Raw genomic sequence first — 14,690 nt, forward strand, 5'->3', positions numbered from 1 at the left:
TAATCGAGCCGTTTGTGCCAGCCTGGGGAGAAAGGTATTTTAATAATGTAAATTATGTGAAAAATAATGCGTTTTTTTGAACCACCAAGCATGAGAGCATATTCTAGTACACCCCCAAACAAAATCAAGACTTTGTAAAAGAGCATAATAGGACCCCTTTAAAATATATTTATCATATGTTTTCCTTTTCCACAAATGGACAGAAAAGTTTGCAACTCTATTACAAAATTTTGAAAAATTGTGATTTTGTTGTTTTCCAGATCATTAAATAAATATCACATTTAAATAAAATAACATTGTTCACATAAATAAAAAAAATAAAATAAAAAAATAACAGATTGCAAGATTTAGCCTAAATTAATAGTTTATATGTCCTATAAATTACAACTCTATAAAATAAAATAAAATAAAATAAATTCTCTCAATAACTTTGGTAACACAATGTCTGAGTTTGATGAATGCAATCAACAGTCAAAACGTTTGTTTGAATTCAGAAATATATTTTCTGAATGTTTAAAATTGTATCTGTGACAAAAATAACTGGCAGTTTATTTTAGAGACACAGCATTATAGGATTTACATTCTGATTTATGACGCTAAGCGGCGCCAGCGCACTCACCACACACAAGCTACAGGTGCAGAGGAGAGAGTCAATCAAGTGGTTGGGGATTATTAGGAGGCCATGATTGACAAAGGCCAGGGGGGCAATTTGGCCAGGACACCGGGGTCACACCCTTACTCTTTCCGAGAAGTGCCATGGGATTTTTAATGACCACTGAGAGTCAGGACCTCGGTTTAATGTCTCATCCGAAAGACGGTGCTTTTTTGACAGTATAGTGTCCCCGTCACTATACTGGGGCGTTAGGACTCACGCAGACCACAGGGTGAGCACCCCCTGCTGGCCTCACTAACACCTCTTCCAGCAGCAACCTAGTTTTCCCAGGAGGTCTCCCATCCAGGTACTGACCAGGCTCAACCCTGCTTAGCTTCAGTGGGCAACCAGTCTTGGGCTGCAGGGTGATATGGCTGTGGCTAGTGTGCACTACATAGTGTACTACACGTACTAGTACACTGGGTAGTGTGCACAATTACATACTGTGCTGTACTGTAGTACGGTGTGATTGCACAACAGTATTGTTCACTACAAAACACAAGCATATTAGGTAGTGTGCTCTACGTAATACAGCATTAATACACAAAATGTAGTGTGCACTAGGTAGCATAGTGTTCACAAGGCAATACAAGATAATGTTATGTGCACTAAGTAGTGTAGTACGGTGTGAGTGCACAAAGTATTGTGCACTAAAACACAGGCATATTAGGTAGTGTGCTCTATGTAGTAGAGTACTAGTTCAAAAGTAGCATGCAGTAGGATATCAGGTAGTGTGTACTAGGTAGTGCAGTACTAAATCACAAAGTGGTGTGCACTAATATGCCACATTAAGTAGTGCACTAGAAAGTGTAGTACAAAACGATCACACATGGTAGTGTGCACTTAACCATTAGGGCACAATGTAATGTGCACTAGGTAGTGTGTTCTATATAGTACAGTACTAGTAAGAAAAAGTAGTGTGTAATTCAACATTAGGTAGTGTGTATGATGTAGCATAGTAGAGTACAAAATCACAAAGTGTCGATAAAATAATATCATAGGAAGTGTGATCTAAATGTTGAGTAGTACAAAACTAGTACACTGGGTAGTTGGCACAAAAATACAGGGACAAGAGCATTCAACCTTTTTCAGGCCAAAAAAGTAGATCAAACCATAACTGGTCGACACTCTGTATTTCAATCATAGATCCAACAAAGGTTGCAAAGACTATCTGATTAGGTAGTGTGCACTACTAGTAGTGTGCGCTATTGTCTGTGGTTTTTATTTATTTATTTAAGCACTGACATACTCTGAGAAGATACTTTTTACATATCAAGTTGACCACGATAGAGACTATTGAAGGTTCATGTTTTTTAATTAAGAAATAAAGACTGGAATAGCAGAAGATACAGCACTAAACAGGCCTGGCAGCGCTCTGAGAAACACACTCTCTCTTGCTCTCTCTCTGGGAGGCTTAAGAGGGTTAACAGAAACGGAAGCTTTCTGAAACAGAGAACTGGAGATGGCTTGGGATTTTGAGGAAGAAAAGCCTGGTCTGACTCTTCATCCACAGAAAAAAATCCCATAAAAGCTTTCAGGGAAATAGACAGAATGGGATTAAGACGTGAGGTAATCAGAACAACATTATCAGGCTCCTATGAGGCTAGCAAAGAGGAGCGAGCAGGTCAGTGCTAATGTGGGTAGGCATACTGCCATTCAAAATCATCACCATGTCATATTAATATTTAAGAGTAATACTTAGCAGCTATTTCTAGGCCACATACATCAGAATCTGACCTATCTGAGCTTTACATGGCACAGCTGCATAATGTGAAGGCAGGAGGATACAGAAAATGTTCATTAGCATCTCTCCGCTCAGTGGTTTGGGGAGTGTGTGAGTCAGCAGTACCCAGAGCACAGACTGCCCAACGTGAAATCGTTAAGTCAGAGAGATGCGGGATTTAGAAGCACACTCGCTATACATACCGATGAGACAAAGACGCAGCAAACCTGTAGTGAAACAGTGTATACTTCAATGTGTGAGAATGTTCCTGTGTGTGTAAGTGTGCATGTTTGCTGTGGTGTGTTTGTGTGAGGAACCATCTGTTCTCAGCAGTGTGCATGAGTCAGAGATGTGCTGGAGCGATGGCATCTGTGCTCTCACACCTCCCCCCTCTTCAGCTCTCCTCACTTCCTACCCTCACTCCCAACTCTTTTTCTGTTCTTCCATGTGTTTTCCTTTCAGACTACACTGTGTAGTGTAGACTAAGTTAGATAAAAAAATCTAAGTTAAGAATGAGCAGGGAGAAGAAACTGAGAGGGAGTGCGGGGAGACTGTTAAAGTTAGTACAGATTCATATTGATTACAGAAAGCACGAAGATGTATGCAAACAGGGTGCAGCAAAAGGTGAGCTAGTTACATACCATAATAAATGAATAAACAGGTAGGCTAAGGTTATATTCGGTTGTATGGAGCCCCGATCATGACATGCAGACAAAATCACAGCCACGAATTTAGAATAGGCTAGTTCTCTTTTATGCTAGGACTACATTATGGCCACGAATTAAGAATGAATTTTTTAGTTTAGTCTAAATTATGGCCACGAATTAAGTATTCATTCTCTTGTTTAGGCTTAGCTGCCACAAATTATTTCTTTCGGTAATCCGTTAATTCCCTATAGTAGGCCTAAATCGTGGAACGAATGATTATATTTCGTAATTACTTAAAAATCATTATTGCTTTAATCTAATATAATGCACGCAAATTTGTTCTTTACAGAACAGAGCGGGATCTGAGCGGGAATTGGTTTACGGTGAGTGTGAGTGGAATATTAACGGAGCGCTTGCTTGGGCGGTTAGAGCGACTGAGTGGAGCGCACGTCCATAGAGCGGAAAACGTAGTCACACCACTCCGCTTCGCTCACATGCTCTGATATAGAAATATTTAATAAAAAAAACTAAGAAAAATAACAAAACAGAAAAAATTACTAAAACTTGAAAATATACAAATAAAATCTGACTTAAAATATTAAGAAATACTGTAAATAATACTAAAATAACTGTAATATTATTTTATCTTTGAGATGATATTATAGTTCTTATTAACATTTTGAATGACTTTTTATTTTTAAATTTTAAATTTAAATTTTAGTTATTTAATTTTAGTTTTAGTTTTTAATGTTACCTTGGCAACTAGCTGAAATAAAATAAGTTTAAGCTTTTTATGTCTTTTTAAATTTTATTTAACATTTATTTGAAGTAACAAAATGTTTTTTACTGTAATAATTGTAATAACTCTGGATAGCAGGAGCATGCAAATTGATATTGGAGCCAATATTATGTAGTGTGCAAATGGTAACATGCACTACAAAATGAGCATAGGTACATGTTGCGTTCAACAGAATTATTAAAATTCATACTCTACCTCAAAACTGGAATACCCGGTAGTGTCCTATCAATTAATATACACAATATATTGTAGTGTGTATTACAAAACTATTGTACTAGGTAGTAGTTCACCTGGTAGAGACGTTCAGCTGTGGGTGACTAGGTAGTGTGTATTACAAACCAATCCAAGCACACTACTGTACATTAGGTAACACTAGACATTCCACTATAAAAGCAGGTATATTCACTTCAATACTGATATCCTACCTCTCATTTCTCCTCACTCTTTTGTCAACTGCTGTGTAAGTAAGTCGTGCAAGTGAGTGCAGAACACAATGCTGATCTCAAACAATATTCACACGTTCACTCAGAGATTGTACTCAGATTAATACCTGTCCAGGTGGGAGCTGGATGTTTCATAACTCACCTTGAGTACACATGCACTTGTATAAGATGGAACTGTGGACACATTCAGACCTTCGGAAATATCCTGCTTAAACCAGCCCAAGATTGTTTGCTGGTCTTAGCTGATGTATGCTGGTCTCTGAGCCTGGTCAAGGTGGTCCAGCTGAAAAGTGCTAAAATTATATATATAATGACAAAGGCATATAACAAAATGACCAAACCTTAAACTAAAATTAAAATGAATTTTAATTTTAGTTTAATTAAAATTAAATATTAATATAAAAGTTAATTCAAAATATTAATAAAACTATAAAAGGTAAATTTTTTAGAGCTCCCCGTCTCCATTCACTTTCATTTTATGGAAAAGTGCTGCGTTAACATTTCACCTAATATCTATTATTGCATTATCGTTCTCCATGTGAGAAAGTAACTCATACAGGTTTGGAATGACATAAAAGTGATTAAATGTGATTAAATAAGTGATCTTAAACGATCCCTTTAAGAGTTTCCTCTGATATTTCAGACAACATCAAGCCATGACATGAGACTAACAAAGGCCATGTGACAGATCTAATCTCTTAAAACATAACCAATTACTGTGCTGCCTCTACACGAGGATGAAAATGAGAGCCAAATATTGACTTGCCGCTCTACCTATCCAGCAGCTCAAACACTAATGACAGCTTAATAAATCCAGTAGCATATTCCGCCATCATTCACACTCTCCAATTCAGCCAATTACAAGTGGACTTGCCTCAATCAGTCAGACCTGAGAAATCGATCACCTGTTTGTGACATCCAGTCCCGCAGGGAGGTTTCTGGTATTTACAGGAATCCTAGGTCAATATGTCAAACTGATTCAACACCGAGCCTAAAGCAACAGTCAGTCATTACACCAGTAACATATACGTACGTCCTGCAAATGCCCTTGTTTACCTAAGTGCACAGGTGGTAACAACACAGGGGGAAAAGGCTCTTCATAAAATTAATATACTTGTACTATAATACTCCACAGTTCTATTTACACAACTAAAGATAATTAATATCTGCTAATAACAGTCACATTCTCAGTCACAGCTAAAGGCTAATCATTTTAGCTAGTGTTTGACTGCTTTTTGTATTTGGTCCAGGACTCCAAACAGTCAATACGCAGTTGAAACACCATCAGATCTGCAATCAGCCCTGTAGCACATTCAACACTTCAGAGAGTGAGAGAGAAACACTCATTTGCACCTCTGACTTACATTTTAAATAGTGTGAAAGGATTGTGAAAATACGATGGCTATAAATAGATTTGATACGTACATGCACTGCAAGTATGGATCACACAGCTGTACTGACTATTATGCACACTGAGTGGAACATAGCCCTAATTTCAATGAAGAATAAGGAGCTTCGCTATGGAAATTTCAGTAATGAGTTCTATAACAACAGACTCACAGTATGTCAAGACATGACTATGGTGAGATAAATGATGTTAGAAATTTTGTAGATACAAAACGTTGTTTGGAATGACCCCAATTACATCTGCAGTGGCCCCCAAATTATTTTGACACTTAGTAATGCCTGCATGTCGTGTTGTTATTGGTAACTAAAACTGAAACTATTAACAATTGCTAATAAATAAGTTTAATAAACATGAAATAAATAAAATGAAATGAAAACTAAAAGTGAAAACTAAAAAGATAAAAAATAGAAATAGAAAACATAGATATATTAAAAAAACCTAAAAACGAAAAATAACAAAAGCACTTAAGACAATTACTAACATGTTAAAATACTAAAAATGTAAAATGAGCGCTGAAAATATAAAAAGTAAAAGATAAATCATAATATTAATAAATACTAGTAGTATTAAAGTTTTTCTTTTAGTATTTTTTAGTTTTAAAAATATAAAAATAATGCTGATCTACACATAAATTATATTTTCTCAGAAAAAAAGAAATTTTCCTTAAAAATCCTTTTAAATAAATGTCCTTTTCCTTATATATAATATACGTATATTAAGACTTTGTTAATTCATTATATAAACCATTTTGGATACACTTTATTTTAAGGTGTCCTTAACATAGTGTAAAATATACAATTACAGAGTAATATTAATTAACAACATGTACTCACTATAGGGTTTGGATTAGGTTTGTGGTTTACGGTTAGTTGGTATGTAATTATGCATAATATACTGTTCTTAATATAGTAAGTACATCCAACATGTGTAACAAGGCCTCTGTTAAATAAAGTGTTACCAACATTTTATATAATGTTTTATCATTTTAAACAAACTTCACAAGTATGTTGTCCGTCTTTAAAATTCATGTTTACAAAATTAAAGTATACAAAACCGGTTTGGGGCCACTGCAATGCACAGCACACCGAATCCTTCCCTCTTACTTTCTCTCATGCATCTGTTTGCTCCATATATACAGGACTGTGAACGGTGAGGGATTCCTCTTCCCAGGTGATTTCAGGATAAAAAAGACTTGATGACATAACTCATTTAGTGACGCATGTAACATGTAGGATGCCTGAATCTGCAGCTACGTCAACTGTTACCAGGAGAAGACCGGCCAACATCACTTATGTAGGTCGTATTAAAAACACATGCGGCGCACGCAGATGCCAGTTTTCAAAGACAGCCCCTTCTAAGAGCAGACTAGAATCTACTTCAGCAGAACTGAGCAGCTCTGATCATACTGAGGATTATTCGTGTTGACTCACGGAGCTAGTTATGAAAGAAGCCCACTCGGATCAAACACAAATATTCTTTTATGACCTAAAGCAAAGGCCAACTAAAGAAAAGTCTGGTTTTGGAAAAAAAAAAAAAAATTGGGGGTCTATTGTGCTGAATATCCCATGATTCCATGTGAGCAAAATAGTTATGAGCACAATATATTAATGAAAGGGGACCTGCATGCTGCTTGTAGGTGGAGTTAATAACATGATGCAAATTGCATTATAATTAACTCAAAAAAGTGGAGCATTAGGCTACCCTTTTATGTAAACTGTACTTCAGGGATCTCGCATAACAATGCACTCAGCTACAAGCACTTTATATGCTATATTAAATTGTAGAGTGTACAGATGTTCATTGGTCCAAAAGTATGAAAATGCTACTATTTTACATTTTTGTTTCAGTTGCTTACGGTAGGTGGGGCGGCAGGGGTCACTCCGTGTGCTGTCGGTCGAGTGGTTACTGGACACAGAGGAGATGCTAGAGCTTCGAACAAACCCAAAGGCAGCCAGACGAGTCGGCGGGAGGCGCGAGTAACCGGGAGGACGCAGGCCAGACTGAGATGGCTTCGGCAGGAGGGATTTAGCAGCTAACCCAGTCGCCACTGGCTTTCTTTGATCTGAGGGCACAGAAGACTTTGATTAGTATTCAAACTAACTTGAAAAAAACAATTTGTAAAAAAAAAAAAAGTTTTGGGAAATAAAAGTCACATACTGTTTTTCTAGTGTTTTCTATGTCAATATGGAGGCCAACTATGCATAACATATTCTTTTAATACTGCTGTGACAAAATGAGGCATACATGATCACACGACTGATTCAATTAAGAAACAGATGGAACACAAGGAACAAAGAAAGTGAGTGCTGTGTCCTGAACTATTTCTAAACAGACTGGCCTAAAAGAGACTCACAGTAGGACAGAAAGAGAAAGAACTGTAGTGTTTTAAGACCTCTCTCTGGTGCGAGGTAAAGATCACTTTAAAAAAGCTCCTGAAAGAATCATAAAGAGGTTGGCGGCTGTCTGCCTCCTCTGAACACAGCAAGTCATGGCCATTCATCAACATCTATACCACTGTAGCATTCACATGGAGAAGAGCGATGAGCCACATTTCTCATCCACTCAGGGAGTCTAATGTAATACCAAACGTTTGCCAAAACATATCATCTTAGATGGCTCATGTAGTCCCTATATGAGCTTGAAAATAGTTAATATAAAACTGAACAGAGTGATAATTTTATTAATTTATTAATTGTGTGCAATATAAGTGTGTGGATGGTTTCTGGCTCTGGGTGTACTCGCAATTTTTGAGCATAATGAAGATGTCGTATTTCTTTTTCTTTCTTTCTTGGATGTGTTGTAGTAAAGATTTGAAATTATTTTTCACAAAGGCTGCATTTATTTAATCAAAAATACAGATTTGTTTTTCCCCCCCATAAAAAGAGCTATTTCAGCGTCTGGTACTTAACATGAGTTTATGGTCTCTAGCAAAAGCTCTTTCTTTTTTAATTAGTCCAGGAGGCCAATCGTTTAAGAGGCCATTGGTTCCTCTAAAACCATCTCTGCACAAATTATTACAATATCAGTGCTTAATAAAGGCCTCAACTGAATAGAGTAATGGATTTTCGTTAACCCCATGTGCTTATTATTACACCAGAAAAAATGACAAAAGCTATTTACATACAAATAATGAGGATTAATATGAATATCTGTTGTCTTATGCTTTCCCTATTTGCTCTTTGCGCTGTAGGTCTTCACATCAGATATCTGTACTGCTGGCACCACAGGGACTGTCCTGCTGATGAATAAAAAAAAATATATATATATATAATTTCGGAAAGCACAGGAAGAAGAGTGAAGTCACACAAAAATATATATAAATATGCACAAGCAAAGAGCTACCGTGGGGTGAATTTAGGGACCCACTTCAAGGCTTCCTTTGAACTCCCAGACTGCCCCAACCCAAGGTCGTAATTTGGGGCAGGTGGAGAGAATGATCCCCTCCTGCTCTTGGAGATAAAGCACCTCAACTTCCCTGTCCCCAAAACGCTGTGACTGCTGCAAAGCGTAGCGCATACTAAATGACAATCTATGGTTTCTCATTTTGTCTGTCGCTTTCTCAGATGCTTATTAGACTGCACTGTCAGCAGCATGCTTCAGAGACACATTTTTCACAAATGAAAACACACACATACACAATCAAGCAAATGCACACAACAAAGCACCGTCTCATCCATTCATCTCTAATCAAAGTTGCCACGGCTCCATCACTCCCCCCAGCAACCCCCCACCCCAACCCCTGGCCATCAAGGTCTATAATGAAATTGCAGGCAGCTTCTCCTCCATGTGGGGGTGATCATTAAAGATAAATGTGTTGCTGTTCTCCCTCTCCGTTTTTTTCTCCATCAATCATCTTTATTCCTTCCTGTTCCCACTTCCACATATTTCCAGACTTGCCCAGATCACACAAATTAGTCATCCATCATAGCTTTGATTGAGCATTTTTATGTTTATTTTTAATTTTTCCATACAATAAAAGTGAATGGTGACCACAGCTGTTCCTTCTCACTTTTACTGTATGGAAAAAAAGAAGCTTGAACATTCTGCTAAACAGAAATTGACACAATTTTCATTTTTTGGTGAACTGTCCCTTTAACACAAAAGGGGTGTCATTTTCCCATTCTGTTTTGGGAATAAATAAGATGTGTGTGTGTGTGTGTGTGTTTGTATGCAAATGTATTATTATGGCTTGCAGCTCAAGAACTCATTGATTTCTTACTGAGTGTTAAAATGCATGAATACATTACTAGAGCACTTTCATCAAGCCCTCACTTAAACAATGATAAAAACCACATTAATGAAAAACGAAATACTATGTCATGCATGTCATGTTGATGAAGACACAAAAATACATTGTGCAATTAAAAAATGGCACTCTGCCAGTCTCCATAGATGTTAACCTCTGATTTTAGTGACTGCTATCTAAAGACATAACAAAGCCTATTTAGCAATCAGTGATTCTTCGATATTGTTCTTCAGTTCACTGCATTAGACAACTTCCAAGAAGATTGTGATCATAGACAGTGTTTCAAAGGAGCCCAGTGACCAGAATTAAACGTTTTCATTGTTTGAGAGTATGAATAAATAATGTAGCATGAGATGACCAATAACTACAGTGGGAAATAACTGACCAACTTTAGCAATACAAGCAAAAGTCTAGTCACACCAGAAGAGGTTAACCTTCCTCTTGACTTCATTTATATTGCTTCAGGAGTAAAACTCAAGCCTACGCACTAAACTGTCTCTTTATCTATTGTAGCATCAGCATCTTTACACCATAAAAATTATATCAAGTTTCAACTACAGTTAATACTTGTGACCAGGCATAGTTATTGGCATGAATTAACTGTTAATTGCTTTGCACTTCAAAGCATCACAAACAGTAAGAAATCAGTATTAATAGAGACTGTCATGGGTTTTCAGTGAGGTAGCAGTATGCAGATAGACAGATGCCCTCTAGAAAAAAATACGGAGGGTTATGGCAATGCTGGAAGTGGATTTAAGATGAAATAATTCATATCTTCACCTTGGCAGGCAAAGTTGCCGGAATTGAAGTGCGCTTTAGAAATGGAGGGGAATTTTTAAGCTCAAACAGAACTCCCTCATGGCACAAGATGAATGTGAGTTTTATTTACATTCAACTGAATGCCAGGAGGCAAAGTATATTTTACACTGACTAGCGGCTGGGATGAGTTTATCTGTAACAATTACAAATGCATAGCTGACAGGGATGAAAAGACTTCATATGGCGTTCTCTTCCTTCCTTCCATTTAAATATATTCATCTCAAAATACTCCAGAGTCACTTCTGCCCTTAGGATGAAGCCTTGGTTTTCTATCAGTCAAAAAACAGTTTCTGCTCTGGCTTGTGTTTCCACTGAACATGTGAAGCACTCAATTTTACTTGCTAAAAATCTATGTGAAAGGTATAAAAACAAGACAATTTCACTCATTTTTGCCATGCAAAGTGGACTATTGTTCTTACCTTGAGGTTCCTGAGTGGTCGGGTTTACTGTCTGCATTGGTTGACTGAGGGTCAGTGGTGCTTTTGGCTGGCCTGTTAGGACCATCCTGTTCTTGGCAGCTGCAGAGGGAGTCCTGTTTACAGCACCAATGCCAAGCTGGGGTCTTAGGCCCCGTGGTAGACGAAAAAGACTCCCCGTATCCTGTGCTCCCACAGGGGGTCCAGAAGGGTCCTCGGCTCCAGAAACTGGAGACCCAATGGCTAATGGAGATCTGCCTGCCTAAATTGACAAAAAACATTAAAACACATTACAGCTGCAAGTCAATAAACTGTTCCAGTAGTACATAAACTTGTCTACAGTATGGTGTCTATGGGTCACCATACTTGGCCACATGTCACATGTCACTTCACTACTGAAGATAACGAGTGTTATACTTACATTCCCTCCATAAAGCATTCAGGCAGTAGTCTGTTAAAGGGATAGTCCACCCAAAAATTAAAATTCTGTAATTAATTACTCACCCTCATGTCGTTCCAAACACGTAAGACAGTCGTTCATCTACGGAACACAAATTAAGATAAATTGATGAAATCCAAGAGCTTTCTAACCCTACATAGACAGCAAGGGAACTACCATGTTCAAGGCACAGAAACGTAGTAAAGACATCGTAATAGTCCATGTGACATCAGTGGTTCAACCAGCAGCGGACAGTGACAAGGAAGAGAAGAAGAATTGTTGAATAAAGTTATTTTTGTTTTCTTTGCACACAAAAAGTATTCTCGTAGCTATATAAAATTCCGGTTGAACCACTGACGTCACATGGACTATTTGAACGATGTCCTTACTACGTTTCTGTGCCTTGAACGTGGTAGTTCCCTTGCTGTCTATGTAGGGTTAGAAAGCTCTTGGATTTCATCAATTTATCTTAATTTGTGTTCTGAAGATGAACGAAGGTCTTACGGGTTTGGAACGACATGAGGGTGAGTAATTAATTACAGAATTTTAATTTTTGGGTGAACTATCCCTTTAAATACTCCACAACATGCACACGCCATTACATTATCAAAGCACTCTGTGTTATACTATTATATAGTTTATATTTAATTAAATTGACCAAGAAATAGACATAATAGCATTTAAACAAAGAACAGCATATTGCTAAATGTCAAGAGGATTCCTTACCGCTGCAGACAGAGGCTTATTGAGGGACCCATAGAAGCTGTCCGCTCTGCCTGCCATTTTATGGGGCATGGTGTTGCTGGGTGGCTGAATCCCAGACACCATGAGTCCAGGTGAGAAGAACCGGACCTTCTGCATCTCTTGTCGATACTTATCATAGAGTAAATTTGAGGCACTCAGCACAGTGGCTTCCCCTTGATCTCCGACCACTGGTTTGGCCAGTGTGCTGCTATATGTTGAGAGTCTCGTAGGTAAGGACGACACCTCGTAAGTTCCCTCAAGAGACTGGGGTTTCACCTGCGGGGTCTTCCGAATGTATGTAATGATTTTGGGCCGGACACTTTTCGGTTTTGGCAGGCACTTGCTTGGAGGGGAGGTCTCCATTGAAGCCTGCTGTGGATGAGTTTTATGGATGCTTGTGTTGATAGTGGTTTTAACTGGGGCTCTTAAGCCCGAGCTGTACCCAGCATAACCCAGCTGAGGAGCTTGAGAAGATAAAGTCTTGATGGGTGAGGAAGGAGGCAGTCTTTGAGGAGACCTTGTTGTCTTGGGGGATGGAGGTGTTGAATGTCTAGTCGGACTGCTGTAGGCCCGCCGGCTGTAGTGAGTCTTCCTTTCTAGGCTGGAGGGACTTGCAGCACGATCAGCTGAGCTTTGCCTCTTCAAATGTTGGGCTTCTCGGGTAAAGGTCTGGTTGGGAGGTGTCTGTGAGTCTGTCTTGGGATTGCTTTTGACTTCTGTAGTCGGCAGCACTTGTGGATGGCTCTGACCTGTCTCTGAGGAGTGGGATTGTTGCTGGTCTGCCTGGGTGTCTATGCTGGGGTATCCTGAGGTTAGTCGTTTTTCAGTAGAAAGAGGGCGGACTAGCTGCCTACAAGAAGGTAGCACCCTCACCACACCTTTCGGCACCTCAGTTGACATCCTTTTCCCAGCGTTCTGCTCTGCTTCCATTTGGAATTTTTGCAGTTTTACTGCTCCATTCGAAGGATATATTAGCTTACTTCGGTCATATTGTGGTTCCTGAGGCAGTGTGGTAGAGTTATGGTTTTGGTCCAAATCCCTGGGAAGCTCCCTCTTTCTCTCTGAGTGGATGTAGGACTCGGTAGTAGCTGGATGCTGGTTCCTGCCTTTGCCTGAGGTAGACTTGGTGGACTGGGAAGAGAGAGGCTGTGTGCGGCCTGCACTGTCCAGGGCGCTGGCTAAACTTCCACTGAGGCTGGTCACTGCAGAAAATGAAGATGAAAAGACATTGCTCTCAGAACCACTTCGTGCATCTTTCAGAGTCCGGTTTGCACCAGAGCGAGAGCTGGAGGTCCTGAGGTCAAGGGGCTGAGAGTTCTCATTTGCATCTCCATCCACACTATGGTTTTCATTGTAGTCTTTCCAAGGGGAGCCAACAGTGGTGCTGATGGCAGCAGATGAAAACTCTTTGTCACTGAAGTTCTTTGCTCCCTTCCTGCTTCTTTCACTCTGCATGTCTACCTGTTCTTCTTCTACAACAAATGTTTCTAGCTCGTGACACTCCAGCAGTTCAAACTCTTCGAGCTCAAGGTCTTCACTCTGAGCATGTGTTCCCCAGATAATGATCCTCTCCTGGGCTTCGGAGTGCGACACCAGAGGGGGTAGTTGGCTGCTATGCTCTCTGTCATCTGAATACATTTTCTCTTTGGTGACTTGATTGGCATTGGCATCTTCCACTGTTTCTAGCAAAGGTTGCTTGTCATCGTTTTGTATTTCTTCTTGTTGGTTGACTTCCCTGGCTTGTATCTTTCCTTGCACATTCATGTTGTATAAGTCTGAGCTTCTCTCTCAAAAGCTCCACGATAATCCTGGATCCATCAAAGGTCTTGTTCTCTCACTTGCCTGTACCTAGGCTTTCAAATTTTACAGTTTGGATGGAGTGCAGAATCACAACCCATTCTCACATTCTTTCCATTTCTACTCCAAGATACCGCCAAAGGACTGAGCTGTATTTGTTTGTTTCTTAACAGGGCAATGCACTTGATGACATCACATCAGCTTTGAGCACCTTGAAATGCCTTGTTCATTCATCTGGTGCCAAACCTGCACAGAAAATAAGACATTACATTTTGTAAGCAGTGCAGAGTGTGCTTCAGCAGAAACTATCCCAGATGGGTTGTTTAATTTCCATCACAAGATTTGCATTTATTTAGATGAATATTTACATTCTCAGCCTTTGGGGTAAAAATGCACAGTTTATTTTCTTGGTTCTCCTGACTAAAGCAAAACTTCATTCTTATTTGACTGAAGGTTAGATTCCCTGACTCCCAAATCTAAAGCAAAACATCATTCTTATTATATTGAAGGTAAGAAACAAGATGTATAATTCTTGTATGACTGTTTGCAGCTTCATT

The 14,690-nt window shown here is 38.9% G+C and overlaps 1 protein-coding gene across 2 annotated transcripts in view; it reads right to left on the reverse strand.

Moving 5' to 3' along the window:
• LOC107555194 (microtubule-associated tumor suppressor candidate 2-like) overlaps positions 1 to 14,375 on the reverse strand; it is a 32,443-nt gene extending 18,068 nt beyond the window's left edge. For both annotated transcript variants that reach the window (XM_016237915.1, XM_016237914.1), the window contains exons 1-3: positions 12,319 to 14,375; positions 11,157 to 11,415; positions 7,528 to 7,734 (exon numbers count right to left, since the gene is read on the reverse strand). In XM_016237915.1, coding sequence (XP_016093401.1) covers positions 7,528 to 7,734; positions 11,157 to 11,415; positions 12,319 to 14,100 — 2,248 coding nt within the window. In that variant the 5' untranslated portion in view covers positions 14,101 to 14,375. The remainder of the gene's footprint in view (positions 1 to 7,527; positions 7,735 to 11,156; positions 11,416 to 12,318) is intronic.
• Between the last annotated feature and the right edge of the window lie 315 nt (positions 14,376 to 14,690).

The sequence above is a fragment of the Sinocyclocheilus grahami genome, unplaced genomic scaffold, assembly GCF_001515645.1.
Source record: "Sinocyclocheilus grahami isolate Dianchi unplaced genomic scaffold, SAMN03320097.WGS_v1.1 scaffold526.1, whole genome shotgun sequence".
In the NCBI taxonomy this organism is placed as follows: Eukaryota; Metazoa; Chordata; class Actinopteri; order Cypriniformes; family Cyprinidae; genus Sinocyclocheilus; species Sinocyclocheilus grahami.